This window comes from Rhamphochromis longiceps, linkage group LG4 (genome assembly GCF_057381845.1).
Source record: "Rhamphochromis longiceps isolate RC_006_pf linkage group LG4, R_longiceps_female_GT1.1, whole genome shotgun sequence".
Taxonomy (NCBI): Eukaryota; Metazoa; Chordata; class Actinopteri; order Cichliformes; family Cichlidae; genus Rhamphochromis; species Rhamphochromis longiceps.
In genome coordinates, this window is record NC_140560.1 from 10,808,271 (window position 1) to 10,834,193 (window position 25,923).

The window sequence follows — 25,923 nt, forward strand, 5'->3', positions numbered from 1 at the left end:
CCTGCGTTCTCTAATGTGTCCTACTTTAACCTAGTAGACTAATTTATTACACTGCAGCTAAAATGCATGAATCTGTGTTCTTAATTTCCCATTTCAGACTGAATGAGATGGACATAAATGCATCTAAGTGAGAAATGTGTTATGTATGTGGCTATAGTTAACAGTGATAGTAGTTAATTGTAGTTTGTAGGATAATGATAAATATGGGTGACAGTTTTGTGGCAAGGGGGAACGAACTAGGGTGTGGCATTGATAAATGTTTAGTTTACAGTGAACATGTTCACTTCTCTGCCTTTACATATTTGGCAGTCCTTTTGTCTTGTCAGATATGGTGTTGACAATCAGGTAGGCGGTTTAAAGTAACTAGAAGATGACCAAGCTATAAGGTTAAGCCAGGACACACAGCTGAAAATCTCAATGAAAGTTTGTGAATGAATTAATGCATAGCCATCCTGCAGCTTGCCTGTGACTGAAAGAGAGACTCGAGACAACGTGAGACAACATCACAAGTTTTCAGGGCCATAAAGGTCATTCACTCATTGGAGCAGGTTATGTTCAAGATAACAGATCAACACTTACAAATCCAAAGCCTACTGACCAATCAGGTCTCTCTGAAAACACTGTAGTTATTCCCAGAAGAGCCCACAGATCAATGAGTTGACAGTGAGATGGTCTCAAATTTCTAGCTTTCCATTAAGATCAATAATAAGGGACTTTATCGCTTGTTTTATTTTTTTGCTGCCTGCAAGCTTTTTATAACCAATCAATTCTGCATGAGAGTCCTAAAGTATTGCAGGCTTGTTGACCTTAAATGCCTTCTATTCACCACAATTATGATTTTTTGGCATCTCACGATCATTAGACACCACAAGATTTTAGCTCAAAGAATAAGGATAAACATATGACAAGACATGATGATGATGATAAATCTTTATCCCGTTTTGGGAGTATTCGTTTGTTACACAACTGAGATGGTGAATAAGAATATATTAATGATAATGATAATATTATCTGGTAGGTGCCTCTCTGTCAGATATATTGTGATAGCATGTGGCAGTGGAGCTGAATCACTGTTAGAGAAGGTGGTCATCATTTTTGCTGCATACATTGAAGGATCTCAGCTTCAACAGGAAAGAGCCATCGGAAATGGAGACAGCAGAGTCTCCTGTAGAGCTACTATACCGTCACCAAATCAGACAAAGCTCTGCCTAATCTCACAAACTGCAGCCTGGCTATCAGGTAGTCACATGGATTCCTTGTGGACAAGTTTACTGACATTTCCTATAGCTTTTCTTTCAGTAGAAGCGGCTGAATCCATTAAGTCCGATCTGTTCACAGGTAGTGATGTTAGTGATAATACTGGCTTGCACAGTTGTCATCTTTTGCCAGCTTTCCTTTCTTTAATTGCAGCTGAGTTTCTTTTCATCTTGGATTACATATTTTATTTCCTCTTTTTCTCTCCGTGTTATAGTTTGTTCTTCTTTTGAGGATTATGAAAACAGTTTGGTTCTGCCCATGCTGTGGTGTCACTGCCTCTTGGATAACCTTTCAGAGTGCCATTTTCACGTGATTAGCTGGTGTAATTGCTGACGTTAGGTTTAGTTAAGCCGGATTATTTAAAAGTTATCTTGGCTAAACTGATCTCAGTGCCTTAGTCACGTGGTACAAATAGGTGCTATTTAGCTGTTGATAAAAAAAAAGAAATTGAACGATTTAGAGTGAGTGAATCTTAACAACTAGTATGTCTCTGCGAAAATTAATTTTCCTTAACACTGAAAAAGACTACCAGGGAGGAGCTTACGTACACGGAGGCAGATCCTCCCAGTTCTTTGGAAGGAAGCGGAAATGAGCGTCATAAACCTTATGCTAGTGGCTAGTTTTTTAGGCTTCTAGGACGGGTGTAAGCGACACCACACGTACCTTGCTGGTTGCCTCTAGAGGAAGCAGGGAGTGGATAATTACACGACAGAGTTTTGCTGTTTTTTTTTATACAGTGACACTATCGAAACGGAATATCTATAGTGGTGAGTTTTCAGTACGCGTTTTGTCAACTCAAAAGTTGTGTACTGTTTTATTTCATGACGCTGTTTTAGTGAAGTTCAGTAACGTTAGCTGGGCTAGCAGTAGCAATAACAGCTTGCGCTATGTTTAAAAAAAAAAAAAAGATGTTTTCTTCCTTTCCACATATGCTAGCGTTAAACTAGCGACTAGGCCTCGGGTGCTAAGAAACACCCCACACTTCTTTCAGACCAGCCACGAGCTTTAAGTGATGTCGATGTCAGATGGTCCGGTGCGGAAGAATTGAGGTTCGGGTTTGATAACCATACTGCATCGCAGTTATTGTTGTCCGACCGTTAGCCGGTATGCTAGCTGTAGCGTTCTAGAACAGTGGGCGCAGTCTGTTGGCTGGAACGGAATCGATTCACTCGAGCGCGACTAAAAGAAAAAAAAAAGAGGTATAAAACCATACTCTGTTGCTCTCCATGCCCTTTTTGAAATGAAAAAAAAATTCCATATAATTTTCACAATAATATGGGCGTGTGAGAAGGTTGTCATGTTTAAGGTTAGCTACAGTCTGCCTTTGGACTTCAAGCTTCCCTTTTTAATACTAAGCCTAATGCCACCTCTGACAGCGACGATGCCTTTTGTTCTTTTGTTTTCGGTAATGCTGACTAGCGATGAGTTGTTTGGCGTTTTGTTATTGTAAAAGACACAAACGAAAGCGAATGTAGTAACGTTTTGGACTTGATGATGCCGGTGACGGCAACTCGTTTTCTCTAGAAAAATATGTCATGTGTCGTTTGTTATTGCCTAATAGTTAAGTTCTCAAAAATAAAAAGGAAATGCAGATTTTCAAAAGAGGAAAAATGATTTCTCATCCGTTTGGTGTTCCTCTGTGGTCATCTGGTGGACTGTCAGGTTTAAAGGCCTTATTAGACGCACGGTTGTATTAGCGAAAGCCCATCAGGGCTGTACGGTAGCATATTAGCAGCAAACTAATTAGATAGCTTAACTTTATCTGTTTAACTAAATAGCCGTAGGTTTAGCCAGCGTATCACTGTCATCTCTACTTAAGTAACCACCGTCTTATCTTTGATCGGGCCAGGTGGTTGGTTGTCTGGAAGGTCTGTTGAAATTGACACTCGATAGAGTGAACTTTGTTCCCTTATCCTCTGATAATTTCTGGTTAGAGCTTTGCCACTGGTCATGAAATTGTGCTGTGTTTTGGAGGCTGTTCAGAAGTCAAATGGGAATAAAGTTGAATCGTATGTCCAGTATGCATTTTTAGTGAAAATTTAAAGACTAAAAATGCAATATAGACTATTTTAATTTTGCTTCGTGGGTTAACATTTGCCTGTTTAGTTATATTTGTTCACGTTGGGGTTTTTTGGTTTGTTTTTTTGCAGGTACCTTTCTGCCACCTTTATGTGAGGTCTCAAACCTAAGGGAACGGGTCATTGACTGGAGGAGAGACGCAGAGAAAGTATTTGATCACAGAAGCCTGGATACATTTTTTTAGTTTGTTTTTTTTTTCTCTTCAGTCACTGAAACGGCTGCAGATAAGCAGTTTTACAGCAGCTATAAGGACCATGGAGGCCATTGCCAAATACGATTTCAAAGCTACTGCTGATGATGAGCTTAGTTTCAAACGTGGAGATGTCCTCAAGGTCAGTGACAAGTATTTGAGCATTAAATGTTAAGATTTGTCTGTTTTGCTCATAATTATGCAACTCTGTAAGGTGTATTCTTGCCCTAAGGTTTTGTTTTTATCCATTACTGGCACTGTTGAGTAAAAGTGCCAATAAAGCGAAATCTCGGCAGTAGTGGGCTATTATAGAAGGAAACAAAATCTAACACATCAGGTAGTTTGGGATGTAGCTCAATATCCAAAGTTCACCACTATCATGTGATTATATGCTTGGTATTTACATTTGATGGCATAACCTTTATGGTTAAATGTTTCTGCTATTTTTAAAATCATGAATTATTCAATTAAATGCATTTCTATAGCACCAAATCACAGCAACAGTTGCTTTAAGGCACTTTATACTGTAGGGTTAGAGCCCTCTAATGGTAGAGAAAACGCCTACAAAGAGACAATTATTGTAAATGGACATCATCAATGTGACTTTTGAGAAGTCACAATAAGAGATAAAAGCTGTAAAGGTTTCTTTTATGGACTAGTAATATAAACCTGTGGTCAAGTCTTCCTCATCACAGTAAATTGCTTTTGTGGGCAAGGTCTGCTTTGCTTTGTGATATAGGTGGAATGAAATTAGGGGCAATAACATGCAACATGCCAAATTTTGTAGTTTATTATTGGGGGTGGGGGTTGTTTTTGTTTGAGTTTTTTTTTTTTTTTTTTTTATTTTGTTGTTTTATCATTTAGTTTTACTTTGCAGTCAGCTTTGGCAGACAAGTTGACGGTTCTGTCAGGGGAATGGGTGCCGTTTCCCTGAAAAAGAGATTTGAGCAGAGTCTTGAAAAGACTTCTTATCACAGCAGGAGGGGAGAGGCCTAGAGGGAGAGAGAAAGTCAGATTAGGAAACACTGAGCTAAATATAAATTCTATTAAATTTGCATATGAGACGAGGAATTATTGAACTTTTTCACTAATTTCTACTGCCAGCTGTCTTGTCAAGAAATCTCAAGCTTTTCACCAGATGGATGAGTTCCATCCAAGAAATTAATAGGAAATGGGGTTTTTTCTTTCAGTTTACACAATTAAATATTAAATACATGCATTAGTGACTGGGAAAGTCACGTACTTCTGTAAAAAACACTTAGAAAAATCGAACACATATGGCAACATTTTATTTTGGGGTTTTTGTTTTCTCTTCTTCCTTTTTCTGTTGTAATTTTCGAACCTTAGATTTTACTTTTCCATTCCTCATAATGCATAAAATATGTTATTTATGTCTTTGAAGAATATAAAATGTCTGACTTTCGTGCCCACTGGGTATGCAGGTTTGAAATTTAAAGAAAACTATTCATGTTCTCATTCATTGTTCCACACTAGTTGATGACCATGGGGTACTATACTGTAAGTGCACTGCGATAAAGGCTACAGAAATAAACGTAATACAGTTTGTCTCAACAGAAAAGGACTGTAAAACGGGGAAAGAAAGTCAGGATGAATGTTGCCCCAAGCAGTGTCCATATTTCATCTGAATCATTTCTTGGCTGCTTTGCCCATAGGACCAATTGTTAATTTTTGTGGAATTGAATGTAAGAATTGGCATGATTTTTGTAGATCCCCCCCCCCCCCACCCCCCCCCTCAGTTTCTTTCATCCTCTTTTATCCAGTTTTTTTCCTCTTTTGTGACTCACCTCAGTAGTTGTGCATTAGTCTAAGCTTTAAATGTTTCCCCCTCAGGAAACTTGCGATAAAGGGGAACATACTCCTGTCATTCACTGAGTTACCCTCGCGCACACACGGAGGCAAGCTCCACTTTGATGTCTTACTTGCTTTGTTGAGCTTTAGTGAGCCCAGAATCTCAAAATGAGATTGACTACTGAAATGAGATTAATTGGCATTACCTCTGGGAATTTAAGTAATGATTGTATATAATCTTAAGTTATGTGACCTGTGGAGGAGCATGTCACTGAGCACATTTCTTTATTTCAGTGTGGACTGTGCTGAGTAAACTCTTTTGAAAGCGCTTTTTAAATGTTACATGGTTGTTTTGGAATGCTGTCCTCATCAAGATCGTTCCCATTAATTTGCCTAGTTTTCATTTGGAAAATATCTGATGCTTGTGTAACTTGGGCTGCAGTTGCTGCAAGCTCTTTTGTCAAACAAATTTAGCCAAATATACTGGCAGAATTTAGCTTAAGTGTCATGGTGAGCTGACATACTTACTACAGAAATTTGACAGAGCCACAACAGAACTGAGAAAAGAGCCTCAGAGAATCTGCACTGATTGCACTGCTGGAGCTCAACAAGACCTCCCTCTCTTACTGTGTCACAGTGTGAGAGGTGGGTGATCCGGTGCTTCATGTAGTGTTTGAACTTTTTTTTTTTTTTTTTTTCTTTCAACTGAGAACTGCCTTCTTGTTTACTTGACCTCACCACAGTCATCTCTGTAGCAGGGTTCTGGCTTCTTATGATGGGGGGATTTTTCAGGGTTGGGTTGTCTCATCGCTTTTGTCCTCACCATCTCTGCTGTAGTGTGAAAATAACTTCATCGTGCACTGTACAGCTTACTGAGATTTTTCAGAGTGATGGATGAGCCTCTCAATTGTCCAGGACCTGATGAGAGATTTACCACCTTCACACAGTCCATGTTGCTGCCTTGGCCTGGCCCTTGAAAGTTGGAATTTGAATGCCGCAGTCCTGGATGTTATCCAGTGGCAGGATGTTACCAACTGAGCATTTTAAAGGCTTTGTCTACTCATCCATCTTTATGCTGGTCCCTTGGATTTAGAGTGTCTGCAGCCTGAACTAACCTCTGTCACAAAAAGGTGATTAGGTCGTCATACTGGTCTCTAGCTGTAATACTTTTGGCTTTTCACCCCATCCTCTTCTGTGTGTACCATGTGGGTGTTTTTAGGCAACAGAATTCCAATAGTCAGCTGAACGTTTTCCAAGGCCTCACCTGATAAGGAAGAGGCCTTGTCCTGCCACTGATTAACTCATTGAATTGTAGAGGCCGTCATCTTTGGCTTCTAGGTGTGGAGGCCACACCCCAGTCCATGTTTGGCCGAGTGTCAATTCAGGATATTTGTGTAGCACTCAGCAGGGTCACACTGGACACATTTTTGTGCTTTCACAAGCTTGATGTGGAGCAGCTGTCACACTGGACTGTGCAAATCCGGTTCATCAGCTCCAGCCTTAAAGCCTTGCTCCGGGTCAGTCTAACAGAAGTCTAATGGTAGTGGTCTCAGCTTGTGTCCTCAAATCTTTTTTTGTTGTCTACAATCTCTTTTAGTCCAAGAATCCAGTATTAGATTTAATTTTTCCACTCAAGAGCCTGCTGGACATTAACGATGTAACTATGTGGCTGCCGTTGATAACTGTCAGTTAAGCCTGTACTCGTGATTGAGCTAGTAATTAGTCTTAAAAAAAATTTCTGTTTTTGTTTTATGCAAGTGGCACAATGTTAAACCTGTAAGAGCAGGATGTTGTGCATATTGTCATTGTTTTTTAAGTGTAGGATAGTCCTAAGTCCTTGAAGATCAGCCTTTGCAGTCATAACTGACCAACCAGCCTTATGTCAGTCTGTAAACTATCTACTGTTTTGCATTAGCTACAGTCATTTTAGTGAAATGAAGATGCGCAAGTTGGTCTGTCTCTTTCTGACTACCTCACTCTGTTTGACTCAAGGCTGAGAGTAAAGATCAGTTTGATTACATAAGTTATTTAAACATTAATACCAAATTCCCGTCTTAATTGGTAACATTACGGTAAAAAAGGAAAGAGAGAGAGAAGGTCTAAACTGTTAAACACATTGATTTGCCTGATGCAACACAGCATACTTCATACATATAAAGAGAGCCTTTCTGAGGTGGACTATATTAGTTGGGGCTCCATTGCTTCCATCACCAGTGCTATCTGGCTGCTGATACTAATACTAAACAGCTTTGCTCTAAGGACAAAGGGTCCCACTCATGAGAGAGCAGCCCTGTGTTAAGGCTTTGCTTGTATGTAGCATCCTTAACTTTACACCATTTTCAGTATCACTCGGAGATGGTGGCCTCACGTTGGCGTTTTTAAACAGCGTCTCATCTAAGGAAACATTCTTAACCACAAATGTCAAAATAATCATCTAGTGGTGTATGAGCTCTGGGTGCAGTACCAGATATACTTGGAATAAAAAGCAGTAGTCTTTTACTGAATTGCCTGTTTGACTTAATGTTACTGGTAAATTCTAGTACTAGCTGCTATAACATTAATACACACCTAATATGATGGTGTTGCAGAGATGGTTTGCCTGTATTTTTACATTGTGGCCCTTTGGAAAACGAGTCTCAAAATCAGTTTTTGAATAAAACGACTTTTATCTTTATCAAATCAGCTTCAAAATATTTCCCAGCTTTTGTCCAGGCAGCATTTAGCCCAGTGTTGGGAATTGTTCCACTGGTTTTAAACGCACCTTTGGTGTGCAGGGCTAGTTTCAGTTGGTACAGTGTTTTGGGTTTTTTTTTTTTTTTTTTTTTTTTTTTTTTTTTGTTGTTGTTTTGTTTTGTTTTGGGGGGGGGGGGGGGATCCTATTGGTATTAGAATTGCATTTGGATCATAAGATGCTTTGGCCTGAACACCCACCACATGTGCTGACTTTTTAACTCAATTGGCACAATGGCTAATTTTCAAATCAGTATGTCAAATTAAAGTTTTCTAACTAGATGAAAGTTGTGATGAATGATGCCATACTACAGCAAAAAGAAGCTTATTCAGTTTTGTGTGTTGATGCAAATTTATTAGCAATGATTATTTTTCACTAGTGTGGTTTACTGTGGTCAGTCATACTACTTTGTTTTTTAATGCATAAACTGGCTGGCCCCTTGTTAGGCTATTTCTGTTTGCATTCTTGATACTGTTACAGCAACCCATTTAAGAATATCAATCACATTAAAAGGAGTCTTATCTTGCCCACTGTCACAAAGATATTTAGAAGTCATATTCTATTACTGTCAGCCAACTAGCGAGCACTGTGTTTAGCCCATCTGGTTCCCTATTCGGCTTCCGAGTAATTTGCAGCATGGAGTCATACACCAACATTGAGTTGTCTCATTTTTCTAGGTTAGTAAGTTGGGAAATAGAGTGACATAAGACATGGTCTACCCTTCCAGTGTTTCTTCACAGAACATTTGTTTTGCAGTTTCTTTGTTTTTTGTTGTATTTGTTATAAACAGAGTTTTCTTTTAAAGAAGCAACCTAAAATTAAATGCATTTTATAAACTACTGTCTATTAAAATTAAGGCTGTGACTCTTTATTCTTCTTATTTGCTCCTTATCAACAAATGGCAGACGAAGCTGTGACAACAACCTTCCTGTTTTAGCCTTGCAATTCATCGTTACAACTTCTCTTAATCTGACCGTACAGAGAGGTTAGTCGTTTAGACTTAAACCCATGCTTAGGTGTTTTCAGAAATTCATAATTCTCTGGCATGATTTTATGTGTAAAATGGCTCGCAGTACAAGTGTGCTGTGTGTGGGCCCATGACAAATTTGCATAGTGCAGACTAGCTTGGTCTCACAGTGTGATTTCCCATCATGCATAGACAAAAAAGGGGAAGATACCATATCTGGCAGCTTACTGTATTTCCAGCATTTTTGTGTCATTTTTAACTGTGGTTCTTGTCTCAGTTACAGATGTTGGTGTTCTTTACTTTTTCAACACACACACACACGATTCTTTTTAGTCAGTTTTCTGTGTCAGAAATTACATCTAGAGGCAAAGCAGCATGCATGAGGAGGCTACAGTCAGATCTGGTCATTGCCCCCAGCACTGCACACTTGTTCTCATTTCTTCTGTAAATAAATAAATAAAGCTTGCCCATCCTCCTAGTTTGCAGAATTGTCTCCCATTAAAATATCCTTGAACTGCAACTGTAAAATATGCTCTGACAACACTTTAAATAACTAAATAAGTTTTAAATCTGTAGGCAAGAGTTCAAGTTATGCTACTCTGTCAGTATCACATTTCGGGCATTAATGAAATTGGATGTCTTGTATCTGCCAACAAAGGAGAGGACTAATATTTTGTTATGCTGAGAAATCAAATACAGAGTGTGCATTCAAAGACTTGTTGACACGTAGGGTTGATGATATATGCTGCAGTTTGAACTTCCTTTTGAAAGAAAGAAACTTTGTGAATACAACGAGTTAGTTTTGGCATTTGTCGGTGAACACTCCTCACCACATTTTCATATATTTCTGCTAGCTACATGAAGGTCTTCTCTAAATATGTTTAAGCTGTTGTTTACTCATAAGTTCTAAATTTTGGGTGTATTTAGATCACAACATTTGGTTTTGACGTAATCTGAATATTAAGGTGGTTTTCTATTCAAAGAACTGTATTATCACCACCCACCCACTTTGTCCTGGTGCCCCAAACCTATTTTAAATCATACTTGGCTCAGTCTGTGGTAAAGTTGTCTAGTCTGGCCTATTAGCATGTCCATGCATCTATATGATTTGTTAATACTAAAGCTTAGCTGTTTTCACATCCTGTTTGATGTGTCTTCCAACCCCCAGCAACTTCCTGTGTTTCCACAGCAAACTCCAGCAGCACAGTGTGCATGTATTACACTGTAACACTGAGTTTACAAAGAAAAGTACAGGCGTTGCCCTTTCTGACATAGATAAACCTAGGTGCTCACCATACTCACTGTAGAATTGTTGTCAAATTACTTGCCTGTGCTCTTTTTTTCAAAAACTGCTCTATTAATACCCCTCTGTAACAACCTGTTCTTCTTTTGGGAGTTGCATAATAAAGGAAGATGGAGCGTTTAGCCAGTTACTTGACTGCTTTCTCACAGTCTCTGCTGCTTAATGACACCCTCGTCGCAAGTTAGGGAATTGATTTCCTTTTGTCCTCTTGACCACTAAATGGAGAAAAAAAATATATCAGTGCTATCTTTTAATGCTTGAATATTTTGAAATGATAAGTCTAACTTAAAAAACTGATGAGCTGTTGTAAGATTTCACAGGATCCAAATACTGCTATTTTTATTTTCCTTTCCATCATTGGGTTTAGGTTGGCCACGCTTTACTGTGTATTTCTTGGCCATCTTTGTAAACCAGTGCTGAATTTGACTATGACTAGCTTAAGGGTCAATAAATTCATGCTGTTTTAATAGAAATTTGACTTTTACACTGCCAGAGACTTGTAGGATCTCTGTGTCGTCTCGGAGACTGCATGTATTGAGATCAGATTTGTGCAGGAGCAGGCTATTTTCTGATTAAGTGTTGAATTTCTGTAGAGAATGATTGGATAAATATATTTATTTGCTTCTCTGCCTTTCTGTTCTTTGTTCAATTTCAAATGGTTCTCAATAATGTTATGTCGATTAAGTCAATTTATCATTAATGTTTCTTTAAAGTACAATTTGTAACTGGTGTCTGCAAAGCAAAAATCCCATTAGTGACATCAAAATATAATCTATGCGATGTAAAGTTATTTTATTCAAGGCATTCTAGAGGCTAAGGCTCAACCAATATTAAATTCTACAAGTCATTGGAAGAGCTAGGCGCATTACTGCATTCATGAATGACATAATGTTACAGTCAAAAAGGGTCAGTGGTCAGCTTGAGGGAGTCAACATTAGTTACCACTTTCCTCTTGTGACAGCACACATTTGTTTGGTGCCAATGGATAGCGATAAGGCTGGGGGGGGGGGGTTATATGAGCAAATATTGCCTAAGGTTAGTAATGGAGGAAAGTGTGTTTGAACTAGCCTTTTTCCTGTCCTGTTCCTTTGTCATTGTTCAGAGTCAATACACAACAGCAGGTCTGAACAGTTCACATACAGTTGACCCAGCGAGTGCACACTTTGAGCTGATGGCTGCCCAAATGACCATGGTGTACTTAGTCTCTTATGCCTGCAGCTAACACTTGAGTTGAAATCTGCTCTCTTGTATTGGCACTCTCCTTCCCTCTTCTCTGTGGCCTTGCTTGATAGTAACTTGTTAGTGCAATAAATTGTCTGTGCTAAGAGCCATCTGTAGACCATACGCAGCAGTCACACTTTCACAACTGATATTCAGCCACTTGACAAAGTATTTGGGACTGAGTAGACAACATGTAATGTGGCGACACGTGGCATTTGCTTTGTGATTGACAGCAGAAAGTAGGTTAGTGCAACTTCATTTTTTTTGGGTGGGGGGTGGATCATAAATGTAATACTATATCATTAAATGTAATTAATTGCACAGTAGTACACGGTTTATATGAAGCTGTCAAAAGTGGCTAATTAAAGTAAGTTGTTATAAAACTATTAAAGGGCAGACCTTTAAAGTAAACTGCACTGAAATTAAAATGGTTGATAGTGCAGGTGATGGACACTCATTCCGTTTTGTAGCTGTGAACTAAAAGTGCCCTTTATAAAGAGATAATAGTGTTGACCATGCTTACTTTAAATAGGTACTTCCTCCTTACACGTCTGCATTTGCTAAAAGAAATGTGCGTATAACCTAAAGATGTGGCCATCATAGACTCACATTAGCTCAGTCATTCAGTAATCAGCAAAGGCAATCTGTGTGGCTCATTAAATCAGTCTTCCAAAGTAGTAATGAAGCCAGCTCAAATCTCTTGACTGATTACTGATATCACCCTCTCCACAAACGGAAAAGCCTTCATCAATACCCTTATCAGTCTATCCTAACAATACATAATATAATTGATCTTTTTTTCTCTCTGTATGCCCTCAACCATTTCAGTGGCACAGCAGGTGCAGGTTAGATGTTGTCGCAGATATTTCTGAACAACCCTTGGATGCAGCCTTCAGTGAATTCACAGGGTACCACATAAAAAAAGAACGTGTGCACTTTGCAGAAGAAAACATAGCCTCTCTGCTCTGAAAAAGAAATGGCCTCATTTTATGTGATTTGCCCTTGAGGACTTTTCCTAAGCTGATCACAAGGAGTGTGAATCTTCAAAGTGCTCTCTCTCCCTCTCCGTCTCTTTCTTGCTAGCTAGCTATTTTGCTCTCTTGGTCTCTCTTGTCACACTGTTTTGTTTTGTTTTTCTCTTGTTTTTCCTCTCTCTGCCTGATCCTGCGCCTTTCCTTTCTTTTTTTTTTTTTTCTCACTAGTCATTCCCTCTGAGTGTTAAGTTAGAGCTGTAATTAGGTCTCGCTATTTCTCATCTTCACATCACTCCCTGATGATGCACCATAAAGACACTGACAGCTGTATTTAAACCAAAAAGTTATAATTTATTCTCTTTCTGTCCTCCACCCCCTTTTGGGTGTCCTCAGCTTTTGTTCCCACTGTGCATAGCATAGGAGATGGCCCACAAAAATTGATATGGCCATGGTGACCTGTATTCACTGGCACAACAAAAAAGTCACCTTGGACTGCAACTAGCCTAATCTTGTTGCTTCAAGTGCAACAGTTGTTATTAATAGATACAATTGTCTAAACTGTCACGTCTGTTTACCTCACAACAGATCTGTGGTTTTTACGCTCCATCCATTAGAAGGAAGAGTGCACTGAGAATTAAACCTGGTATAAATAGCATCTTGGTGTGAAAGAGCTTTCCTTCTCTACTTTTTATATGTGTATGTATAATAAAATCAGCTTAATTATAACAGGGTCCTTTCTAATGATTTTAAAAAGATTGACTGTTCTGTATGGTTTTCTCCATTATTGACAGTTATATCCTAGATGCATTATTCCAGAAATGATAAAGATTTTTCTTTTTCTTCATTACCTTTTACACAATGCGTCCATCTTTAACTTTGTTTCTGTTTCTTTCCCAACGAATACTAGTTTGGTACAATGAAAACAATGTTGTTTTCAGTCCATGTAAACTGGTTATTCCCCATGTGCCAGTAAAAGCACTTTGAGAACATATCAGGATTCAGTTTATTTCTGGTTAGATGTGTAATGAGTGTTTGAAAGCACGATTTTTGCCCTGTAATCTTTGCTCCACATTTGGTAGTGACCTAGAGCATTGTTTTAATTAAAATAGTGTTTCAAGCCTTGTTTATTAGAATCTAATGTAATCTGTGTCTTTTTGCATCAGGGGCACACTCATTGCCTTCCTGGCTCTTGCCTGCCCTGCTCTAAGTCTGCTACCTCCCTGCTGGGAGCAAAAGAGGTCAAACTCATTCTGGGCTTCTTCCCCCCCCCCCCCCCCCTCCCCCCCCCCTCCCCTTAACGTCTCTAAATCTGCTGAAGTTTTAATTCTGTCGCTCCATCGGTCTCAAAGTACTGTTGTCTCTCTTTTGAAAACAGATGTAGGGTATCTGGTCGGTGATGCATTAGTGTGGAGATTCTAAAGACTATCTCAGGATCCTGTGCACAGTCTTTAATTTGGCACACACACTATCAATCTATTATGCATACCCTAATAATACACTCAAAGGGCTTCTGCTTTTCCTGACCTTTTCAGTTTTGTCTGCACACTTATATCTATAGAGTCTGCCATGTTGGTTTGAAATGAGCTTAGTTTGTTCATGAAACCAATCAATTACCCATTATTAAGATGATGATGATGATGATGATATTATTATTATTAATATTATGTCTTATAAACTTCAGGAAATGATCTTCTTCAAATGGGTTGCTTTAAAAAAAAAAAAAAAAATAAAAAAAAAAATAATAATAATAATAATAATAATAATAATTTAAAAAAAAAATATGTAGGCTCTTAGCTTTGGTTCACAGAGTCTTCTTACCCGTGACTTACAGTGAATTTGCTTATTAAAACTGTATACTATTCTTGTAACTGCTAATTTTCTGTCGTCTGATTAGATAACCAAGCAATATTTGAAGTATGCCAAGGTTATCCTGTGCCGTGCAGTCAGAAAACAGATGAGTCTCTATCAGGTCCATTAGAACCAATGGCAGATCCATTAGTCTTTGGCCTGTGAGGGTCAGATGAAGCTTTAGCGTGTCTGTGTTTCTGTCTGGGCCCCTCTCTGACCTGCTGCACATTGAGATTAACCCGCAGTCCAAGGTAATCCCTGCTGCTGATTTATTGCAATCCTGTGTGGACTTTGCAGACATGTGCTTTATTTAGCAAATTGTTTTTTTTTCTGCAGCAGCTGTGTGTATCCCAGTGTACCTCACTTTCTCGTTTTAACCAGTATTTGGTTATATGACCATTTCCACTCATGCTATCGTAATTGTGGATGTGTCTTCTCTTCTTTCATAAGTACATTTTGTAGCTTAAAGCTTGGGATTTAAGGTAATCTCCATGCAATCGTTACATATACTCCATATCAAATACTGACAATAATGAACAGATGACTCTATTGTTGTATAGGCCCTCTGATAGACAGTCATAGCAGCTTTTGGTTAACAGTTTTCTCTCTCAATGTAACAACATAACAGAAGAATTTAGTACCTAATTTCTGAAGTTTTCATTAGGGATGTTTGGATTTATCAGTCGGAATTTGCCTATAAGGCGCCTGTTGGCCTATCAGCAAATAAGATGACGTTCACTGATGGCAATGCCTGATGGGTGTGTGTCCCATCGACTTTACTGTCCTTATGTTGTGGCTCGAGTTTAATATTTTTAATTTGTAGTGTTGAATTTGCCCAGATAGTGTGGTGAAGAGGTGAAAGACTTTTAAACATTCAAGTGTAATTTACATGTTATATTTCGTTTTCCATTTTTATGGTTTCTGTCATTTCCCCTTTTGTACATTATGTTTGTTTTTTTTAATCATTGGCAGCTGCAGGGCAGATTATTTTTAAAACATCAGCTCTTTTTAGTTATGCATAAGTGAAGAAATCCTGTTATGTGGCAACATTTTCTGTACATTAGTCTAAATACGCGTCCTCTGTAAAGATGACTGGGCTCTGAAGATAAAGGGCATTGAAACACAGCAAGCCTCATTATGACATGGATTTATTCACTGTATTGTACATTTTATTTTATACACACATGCTAAATTAATAGTTGAGGACTGCCATGACATTTATGCATCTATAGTGTGCACTAAATTTGTGGGTGGAAGTTGTATATTATTTTAGAGTGTGTGATGGAAAGAGCTGGGGGAGGAGGGAGTCTATAGCGGCAGCTGTGGAGGAGATAATCCTCTGCCTGCGTCTCAAATAGAAACTCATACAACTATTGTGGTTCAATCGGATTACAAAGGAAAAAAAAATCTTCAGAGAAGGGGAGGGAATGTGTATCATCCACAGAAATGCAATGGCACAATACTTGCTCAGCTTGGACAGGAAAAAAGCACAGTCAGACAGAATGCTGTGGTTGTCTCCTCTATGGTTTCAAAAAAAACTGCCAACCTTGCAAATATTTTATTTCTGCTTTTCCTCGTGGACTGCCATTCTTTCAGTTTTGAAAGCCAACCCAGAAGCATTCAAATGGAAACCACTAATAAATAGTTTTTTGACCATGTTAGTTCCCTCTTTAAACATTCACCATGGTAACTTTGTGGCTGGAGGTCCTATAATTTTAACAAAGTAGAGCACATCTTCAGGTTACGTGAGATGATTTTACTTCCTTGCTTATTAAAAAGTTTAAAAGCTTCTCAGACTGTTTTTCTATGACTCGGGGACATGCTGCTTGAACACTGGAGATAATTTTAATTGTTTTTAAGATTTGAATGCATTTTTAACTGTTACCTGTTAACTATTTTCTCACAGGTATAAGAAAAAACTAAAGCATACAGTATAATGCAGCAACCTCAGTGCTCTGTTATTAACTTTAGTCATGGACTAAGTTTGAGTTCAGGAGGCCTAATGGCATATTGTGGCGTCTAGCAGACAGTCAGTCTCTACAGTGATAGAAAAGAGACATGATTCACAAGTGACAAACTTTAATTCCGGTAAATATATTTGTAACCTACTCTACACTTTACTGTATTTGATTGTGAAGGGGCTCCATTGTTTCTAATGTCTGAATCTAATGTGATCTTGTCACCTAGCTGAAAATGAAATGTAAAATGCCATTTCAAGTTTCATTTTCAGTTGCACATTCAGTCTCCTTTGCTCATATCAATCTACATGCAACAATTAATCGAGCTGAGAACGTTTTTTTCCTTGAGGGGGGTCAGAGTGGAGGGTGACTTGAACAGCACGACTGATGCTGCTTTGGGTTGAAGGGTGCTTCAGCAGAGTGCCTGCTTGCCAACAAGTGGGCTTGAGCCTGGGTCATGAAGATGAATCATTGCCTTTCTTACTTGTTGGCAACTCTTCATCCTACACTAGAGTACAAGAGCACATTTTGTACTCCTACAGTATTTGTTGCTTTAATGTTTGTTTTTAGTAGATGGGAAGAAGACAACTAAGATTTCTTGCCACCTCTACCTCATACGCAGCACTGCTGAAACCACAGGGTGCACACTGTATGCTCATTTCTTGGATGAGTTCTACTTCATCATACATAGATCAGGCAAATCAGTCACTCGCGCCATCACATGTTGCTCATAATTGTGCGCCCAGGGCGCTGTTTCTGTCTCAAAATGATCCACCCTGTGAGTCAACAATTTATGCGACCATGTACAGTATATGGAGTGTGTGTATTACAAAACTGACTTGGCGTTCCCAATATCTCAAAGATATCGTGGGTAATAATCAGTCTTTGCTTTTGACTTTTTCATTAAATCTTCTCTTACTGACGGTGTTTCAGTTGAGCATGGCCTGGCTGTTAGTGATACAGTTAATGGTTTGATTTCTGCATATTAGTCTGCTAGTGTTGCTCTACAAATTTCTGTCAGTTGATCCAATAGTCTGGGCCATGCAGTAACTTGTGATCAATTATTTAGGAAGCATGAATGTGTGCTCCCCAGATCTGCTCCGTTGATTTGACGCCCACCCTCACTTCTTTTCATTGCTATCATAAAGTTTTGTGATTCAGGAAAAACTTTCCCTACCATAAAATGTACTGGGATATTGTTCTCGGATTTAGTCTTACATTTATGATCTGAATTTTTCTGTAGACCTAGGATGACCTGGAAACACTTGTATTAGAAGCTATAAAATCTCATACAGCCTACCACCAGATTAAACACCTTTTTGTCTTGTCTTGTTATGCTCCACTTGCAGTAACTATTCAGCTTTGTGTTTGCAGAGAACTGAATGATGCCACACAGTATTAGTCTGGGTAGTCTGTCTTTCTAAAGGCTTGTTCTTAAAAGGCCAGTTTTGTGTGCTTGCATCCATCCCAGAGGCTAAGGCCCTTTGACTTGTGTAGCTCTGACAGTGCTACATTCACTAGGGAAAACACAGTCACTCTTTCTTGTACTTCATTGTACTACAGTTCTCCCTGTATCCACTGTTGCACATGCGAATATGGACACATCTACCTTCCCACACTTCATTGCATTTTCTTTTTTCCCCTCACTCTCTAAAGCCGCTCCCTCATTGAGTAATGCTGGTCTTGTGCAGGGTTAGCAGCTGGGGAGTTGAGGGACAGCTGGCATTCTGCAGGCAAATAGACCCACATCACTCACTGGGCCAACAAGACAGCTGTCTGGGGATGGGCAAAGGGTAAATTGTGAATTTAAGTGGAGGGGAGGGGGGCCAGCAAAGTGGGAAAATGTGACTATAATAGAGGGGCACGTTGATGTGTGATGCTGCATTAGGGATGGGGTGCATACTCTAGCTAAAAATATTTTCTCCAAATTATGCAAAGAAAGTCTGATCCAAGATGGTGGGGGGATTTTAGCAGACGTTACTCGCTCAGAACTGAACAGTCCTTCAACTCAGATTTCTGACTGGATGACAGAGTGGAGCTTAATGCCAGTACTGCTTTACTTAAAAGCTTCTTAAAGAATCAAACAAATGACAGCTTGGTTGTGTAACATGTGTGTCACATATTTATTTCATTTCAGGCTTTATACACTGCTGGTGCTGGGCATAAGTCATTCTTGGATAGGATTTGAATCCTTTTTGTGTTGTCATTCACATAAAAGCTATGTGACTGTAAGCTAGAGCTTAGTTTCCTTCAAATCTACATGTCAAGATGCTGCTTGAAAGCATAAACATGTTACCAATGTTATGTAATGCATAATTAACTTTAAGGAGGGATGTAGTGTAATTCTTCAACTTATATATTTGAAGCTAAATTATCAGCGAAGGCTTTTCCACAAGGATATGGAGACCCAACTATTGGGGTCTATTTTACAGGGCATCTGATGCTCAGTATTTTATGCTATTCACAGATCTCTATAATTGTCGGTTTCAGTCAAGTGGTGAGTGGTAAAGAAGGTTTGGTAGGGGAGCATCAAAATTCTTAGCTTTAAAATAAGTTTTCCTCTTTGTGTCAGGGAAACAAAGAATCCCTTTTCAAATTTCTCAGCTCTTCATCCCACAGTTGACCATTTAGCGAGGGCAGAATTATGCAACATGCCAGATAAATATCTGCCACTGATATCTCGGAATGGCATCTTATCTGCTGATATGCCGATCTCAGTCAACATGCTATTATTGGCCAGTACTAATATTTGGCTGCAACACTGAGATTTAAAGTTCTTGAGCATTCCTTATTTACATCTCCCTTCTCTGAGAGTAATTTTTGTTCCTGCCTGCTGTTGTTTAGAATGGCACAGATGTGAGTGCGATGATCTCAGAGTAACACGTTGTGCTGCTGAGAATGGAGTACAAACACAGTTAGGCAACGTAACACAGGGGATCGTTCAGTAGCATTCTATAGCGTGCTCCTCACACACACATCATGGAGACAGATTCTGCCCACAGAAATCAGGGTTACAAACCGAAAAAACTTGTGTTAAAAGCCACACTATCGTTGCGCAATTGTCAACATGCTGTCACAGGTATTTTCTGAAGTAGCTTCTGAAAATTAGGATGTTCTCTGTCTTTGCAGTTAGATTTGTCATCAGTTATGTTCCTAATATTTGTGAAACACCTACAACCCCTCCTCCCTACTCGGCAGGAAACTGTTTCTCATCTGAGCACATTTAAAGCATGTCAGGGCGAGCATGATGCAGTCATTATCTACCATTATACTCCCATCGCACTGAATCGGAGACAAGAAATATATGAAACTTCTGGTAGGCTCTGTAATTGACTAATAATAATAATGGATCAAGTGACGTGACATTCATTTAGATTAAGATTTGGGGTTAACATTGGGAAATGCCCAAATACTATTTTTTGGTTGTTGTTGTTGTTGTTGTTTTGTTTTGTTTTGTTTTTTTCCCCTCTTCTCTTGCATGACCTCCCTCACACGCATTCATTTAGAGGCACATTAAATTGTGACACACATGGTTGAACCACAAGCCCAGCACACCTGCACTGTGGTTCTGTCTTGTCAGACTTGAATGGCCTCACAGCTGTCTTGTGTCTCTCTGATATTACTGGCTTGTTAGTTTCTATAGCTTTAAAGTTTAGGACACATTTATTGTTCTTTTGCCAGCTTAAATCTATGGTTGAAGCTACATTTGATTTAAGCTGCAGGCTGCTTTTGCCTCAGTGTTTTTGTACTTTGCTAATATTTACCAAAAGCTTCTCTAGTATGCAGTACAATCACCACCTTGACATAACAGGAAATTAAACCAGTTGCCGTAAGGCTCAATTTATGTTTGCTTTTCATTTGTTGACATTTTAACTTGAATGACCTCTCTGTTTTGTTTTGGGGTTTCTTTTCTTTTCCAACACCAGGTATTAAATGAAGAGTGTGATCAAAACTGGTACAAGGCAGAGCAGGATGGAAGAGAAGGCTTCATCCCCAAGAATTACATACAGATGAAACCCCATCCGTAAGTATTGTCACTTATGCATCTGTACTCTTTCATAGCAAATCATTAAATTGGACATATTAACTGATTTTTGAAGCGTGAACAGGGGAGCTTTTGTTCAGTGATATGCGCAACCTGAGCAGACTTGACCGAGTGTGAGGGTAAGAGAGAGCCCTTGAGATCACTCCTGGCTTGATCCTCAAGAGGACAATTACCTCTGGACCTGTGCTTAGTGCCAAATTAGCTCTCTCTTTATTAACGTGCTCAAGGCCTCTTACAGTTAATTGAATATTGACCTACTGCAGCATTGCTATCAGATGTGCCTTTCAAAGGAGATCTTATTGATCAGCCTTTTCTTTAGTGTGCGTTTGCCTATCATTTGTACAGATATCGAGTTTTCTTTGTTTTGAAAATAAAGAGCCAAAGCACCAGGCACTCGCACTCCCCAACAGAACTGCACACACAGCTGTGCTGTACAGCAGTTCGCAGAAGAGCATTTCTGTTTCTCTTACCAGTAGTAATGATGTTTTGTGGGTTATCCGTGCGGTTATGTAATAAGAACACAAATGGTTTCAATAATTCCCTCTCACAGAGGTGAACGTGTTTCTGATGCCAGTACTTCTGTTTTCTTGGCTCCAGTAATTGCTCTGCTATTACTTTTATCAAATAGGGAAAGGGACTCTGCACAGGCGCACTGTCCTGCCAAGCCTGATACAAAGCAGATTAAGAGTTGGCCATTACATTATTGATCTTCACCGATGTGTAAAGGAGCCAAGATTTCGTCTTTGGGCTGGCTATACTTTTTAATTATTTACACAAGTAAAAAGCCTTCACTTGCTTTGTCTCCCATTTTTCTCTTCCTCTCTCTGCCAGTCTTTATAAATCTCACTCACTGTGATATATTAAGCTGCTTTCACTCACAACAGAAGCACTGCAGCGCTGAACGTTTCTCAGCCTGTCCCACTCAGTCAACCTGGACCCTAAACACACTTAACCCTGCAAGCTTGTTAGTACAGAATCTGTGTAGGGCTAGATAAGCTAGTAGTCTAATAAATTTGCATAGAACACAGTAGTGGGCAGTAAGTGCTGTACCCAGCTTCTCTAACCAAACATTATTTTCACTAGTAAACAGATTTAACGATTGGTAAATGGTAAACAGATTTGCTATATTTTAGAAATGACTACTGAAAATAATTATCCCAGCATTGTCCTGTGTTCAAGTGTGTAAAAAGAAAAAAAGAGTGCACTTTAAAACCTAATAAACACATCTCAAAACCTCAGATTGAGTCACTCATTTCTAAGCCAATGTGAGAGTTGAGGTCAAGCTGTGTTTTCATTGCTCTTCATGTGTGGTTTTTAGAAAGATTACGAAAGTCTACGAGACCCTTTTATCATTAACAGAACCTATTTAATTTTAATATGGAGATCACTTTCCTTTCTTGAAGATAGGACTGACAAGTGCTCGTAACATTCCCCTTACTTCAGTTGTGTATTCGTAAAACACCGCTTTTGGCTTGGTAGATGCAAAAGTCAAGTGAGGTTGCGCAATATTACTGTAAAAGGTTATCAGATAAGGTTTTAAAAGGGACCTACAATACAGATTTATAAATAACTTTCTATAAATAACGGTGTGTGTTAAACCTAAGCTTGCAGAAACATGTTTTTTAGTCATTTCTTAAAAGGAAAGACTTGTGTAGCCAAATTCCACAGACTGGGTTCAAAGTGACTCAGTAGGATGTTGTTTATGGTAAAAACAAAGTAAAAGTTGCTTTTTTTGTTATTTGTTTGTTTTCTATGGATGTAGTCTCAGTCATATGTTGTTCCTTGTATAACTGGGCTCGAAGCCTGCCACCTTTGGGAGAGCTTGGTGTTTTGTATCATCGGTCATGTGACACTGAGTCCTCTCTGCTCTCCAGGTGGTTCTTTGGGAAGATTCCCCGTGCCAAAGCAGAGGAGATGCTAAACAAACAGAGGCATGATGGCGCTTTCCTCATCAGAGAGAGCGAGAGTGCACCGGGGGATTTCTCTCTGTCTGTGAAGTGAGTATCACATAGAAACAACTAGTATCACACTTGGTTATCTATAAATACAGTTTACTATTATCATTATATCAGCACATGGTTTCCTGACATTTGATCAGGTTCCTAAGTTTCCATATTTGGCATGTTTGAGTCATCAACAAAGCCACTTCCTTATTCTGGTGAAGTCTCAGTGATGCCCTCCAGTGGCCAGTGTTTGCCATGTTGGACCGGAGCCTTCAGTGTTCTTAACTTTACAGCCGACACACACACACATTTCCTCTTGTCTGTCTTTGTTCATTCTGTCCTTCTGGAAAGAACAGTAGGCGACATGTAAAGTTTGATGCCAAGATATGGATCTTAATTACTGTCTGAACTGTTCTGATTCCAGTTAGTTGCTTTGGAACAAATGCCAATCTGTTACCAGCATGTTGATTCATTTGACTAATACTTACAAGGCTGTCAGACATCCCTATTTGATAAGTGGTGGTTTGTATGTGTAATTTGCACTGCCTTCAGGGCATCTAGGTACTTCTGTCAGAAGTTGTCGCTTACTGTCCCCTCTGTGACCTTCTCTAGGTTTGGAAATGATGTCCAGCACTTCAAGGTTCTTCGTGACGGAGCTGGGAAGTATTTCCTATGGGTGGTGAAGTTTAACTCCCTCAATGACTTGGTGGAATACCACCGCTTGAACTCAGTCTCCCGCAATCAGCAGATCTTTCTTCGAGATATAGAGCAGGTCCCCCAGGTAAGACATGACACGCACATAGCGAAATGAGCTGTGGGTTGGAAGTCTTTTTCTTCTCTTCCCCCCCCCCCCCCCCCCCCCCCAAAAAAAAGAAAACGCTAAAAAAAAACACGCGGTGCAGTGTCTTTGACAGACTACTGTACGTAGATTTTTCTAGACACAGACATGCGTTTAGCATCTTAGTATTCGGATTTAAAAGGACCGCACATGAGGGCAGAACCATTAAGACCAATATGTAGTTGTGCACTTTTCATTTTCACTTGCACATCATGCAGTGCACATGTGTGAGTGGAGGTAGTTGCTTTGATTTCTGACTGTTTAAAGGTATATGAGTAAAACTGAAATGTTATGTTGAAGCAGAATGGAAAACTGTCCCTCAAATTTGTATGTGCGTATTCTGAGGACATGTTTTTGCTTAGATCATTTGCATTAATATTTTGGAGATGAGTAATGCAGATGCACGATTTGCCTGATCACACTGTGTTATGTTGTTCTTTCACTGGAGAATATGTACAAACACAGCTGTCAGTGTTGTGGCAGAAGGTTGATTAAAAATGTCCACAGGTGACCTGCTGTCCTGGATTCCAAATTGGTTATGAACAAGGTTTAGAAAAGAGCAGCTGATTATTTGAGAATTGCAGTTGCATTTTCAGCTAGAGGAGATTATACTCTTCTGAAGCTATTAAAGAACTCTTGGCTAATGTGTCAGTATAAAAACCATAGATGGCAGCCAGACGTCAGATGAAAATCTAGCAACTATTTCTGTAACACGTGATCTCTTCTCTGACAACCCTGCATGTTAACGTGCAGCTGTGTTTGGACGCTCGGATTGAATCTTGATGTCACCTTGAACTAGCAGTAGTGGTTTTGTAGTGGTGTTAGATGCGGTAAAGCTGCAGACTGAGGGACATGTTGCAGGGTTAGTTGCACAGAGGATGAAGAGGAAACATGAGTCAAACTTAAAAAGATGAGAAGAAGTTGCAGGTAAACCAGAGGAAGAGAGAGACTGACAGAGAGTCAAGTGTATCTGTGGGTGTCAGAGGCAGGTAGTGGGAGAGGACATAGTGAGGTAGCAAGTGTGTGTGAGCAAAAGCTGCAGACTGCAGAGGTTTCATAAAGATCACAAAGCAGAAAATGAAATGAAGGAAACTGCCGATTTTTGAAGCTTCACAGAATGGATTTAATTCGTTGTAGTCATGGATATTGTCTGTTATTGTGGCGTTAGGCTGTAGGGTGCTCAGAACATGAATTTTGTCTCGTTTACAGTTGAGTCGGTGTGGATTCCAGTGTTTTTCTTTAGTTTCATTGCATCCCCGTTGCTGCAGTTTTGCTAACCATCATCTTTCGATCCCGCAGAATCCCACATATGTGCAGGCGCTCTTCGACTTTGACCCCCAGGAGGAAGGCGAGTTGGGTTTCCGACGCGGCGACTTCATTCAAGTCCTGGACAACTCTGACCCCAACTGGTGGAAAGGAGGCTGCCACGGCCAAACGGGCATGTTCCCTCGCAACTACGTCACGCCTGTCAGTCAGAACATGTAAACAGTCAGACCATGTAAACAACAACAACCACCACAACAGCAACCATCACCACCACCACCATCATCATCGTTTTTGATCTCATCTGAACCCCACCCTTCCCAAACCCAACCCCCTTCCCACCTCTCTCTCGGCCATCCCACGATAATGGGAGCAAAGAGAACGCAAACAACTGAAAGACAGAGAATAAAAATGACAGGAGCAACGCTGTCGTGGGCGACGCTGTGTGGGTGACAGCTGAGCAAAAAAATCAACTTTTATATGTGCTGAGAATGTTCACAGTGAACGCCTCAGCGAGGACCGAACTGTCTTTGAGGGAAATCTAGATGCAGCATACATTAGCGTCCTGCTTCAACCGTGAAGATAACCAAATGATTCAACCGCTCCCACAGCTGCTTCTGTCTCCTCCTTAACTTCCTAACAGTCTGCCTTTCTTTTGTTCTGCTTTCTTTGCCACTTTTTGTTTTAATCAACTGAACGAAGAGCCTACTGATGAATCCTAACTCTGTTTTAAAGAAAAGAAAATACATAAAAATATATAAAATTTTAAAAAAAAAAGAAGAAGAAACTGTTTTAGAAATGTACAAAAAGAAGAGGAAAAGATGATTGCATCAACAATACATAAAGTCTCCATGTTTAAGATCATTGGCAGAGAATTGTACATCAGCCTCAGGCTGCATAAATGAATCAATTATAGAGAGAAGTCATTTTTTTAAGAATATATATTATATATTTGTATGTGTTTGTCTGTTTTACCTCTCATCACAAATTGTTTTGGGGTTTTTTCCATTTGTAAATTATGTTCAATCTTCTGTCAGTCTGAATAAGACCTAGTAGCTCTAGAATGTGATGAATTGTCAATTTTGTTTCGTTTTTTTTAACCTTTACATTATCTGAGGGCTCTCAGATAAAACCACATGACATTTAAAGGGTCACAAGTTCCATTTGAAAAATGTTTTTGTCTGTAACGCAGAGAAAGTAAAGTCGATTCTCTGAAGAAGTCCTGTCAGGAAGCTAATGTTGACCAGCATAGCAGAGCCATGAATGCTGCAAGAGCTGTCACACAGAGCCCTGTACATAAAGGTCAGCAACCTTTCCGAAAGCCAATATATTTATTGCAGCCATTTTTCTTTTTTACCAGGGCAGTGAATGTAGCTGACCGAGTCTATAGACACAAACATGAGGGAAGCTAGGTCGGAAAACTGAATTTCACAACCACGCAAGGGATTTTAAGACTTGTAGAGAGGGGAAAAAACAGCAAAAATAAAAAGAAATTAG

General features: G+C 39.4%; 1 protein-coding gene across 2 annotated transcripts; it reads left to right on the forward strand.

The window, feature by feature from the left end:
* Positions 1-1,868: 1,868 nt before the first annotated feature.
* grb2b (growth factor receptor-bound protein 2b) lies at positions 1,869-25,635 on the forward strand. 2 transcript variants are annotated; one of them, XM_085403234.1, is made up of 6 exons: positions 1,869-2,024; positions 3,408-3,668; positions 20,264-20,361; positions 22,257-22,379; positions 22,938-23,106; positions 24,463-25,635. In XM_085403234.1, the coding sequence occupies exons 2-6, from the start codon at positions 3,591-3,593 to the stop codon at positions 24,646-24,648; spliced, it is 654 nt and encodes a 217-aa protein (XP_085259360.1). In that variant the 5' UTR covers positions 1,869-2,024; positions 3,408-3,590; the 3' UTR covers positions 24,649-25,635. The 2 variants fall into 2 exon arrangements, with proteins under 2 accessions (XP_085259360.1, XP_085259361.1); XM_085403235.1 differs by having other exon boundaries at positions 3,543-3,668.
* Positions 25,636-25,923: the final 288 nt, after the last annotated feature.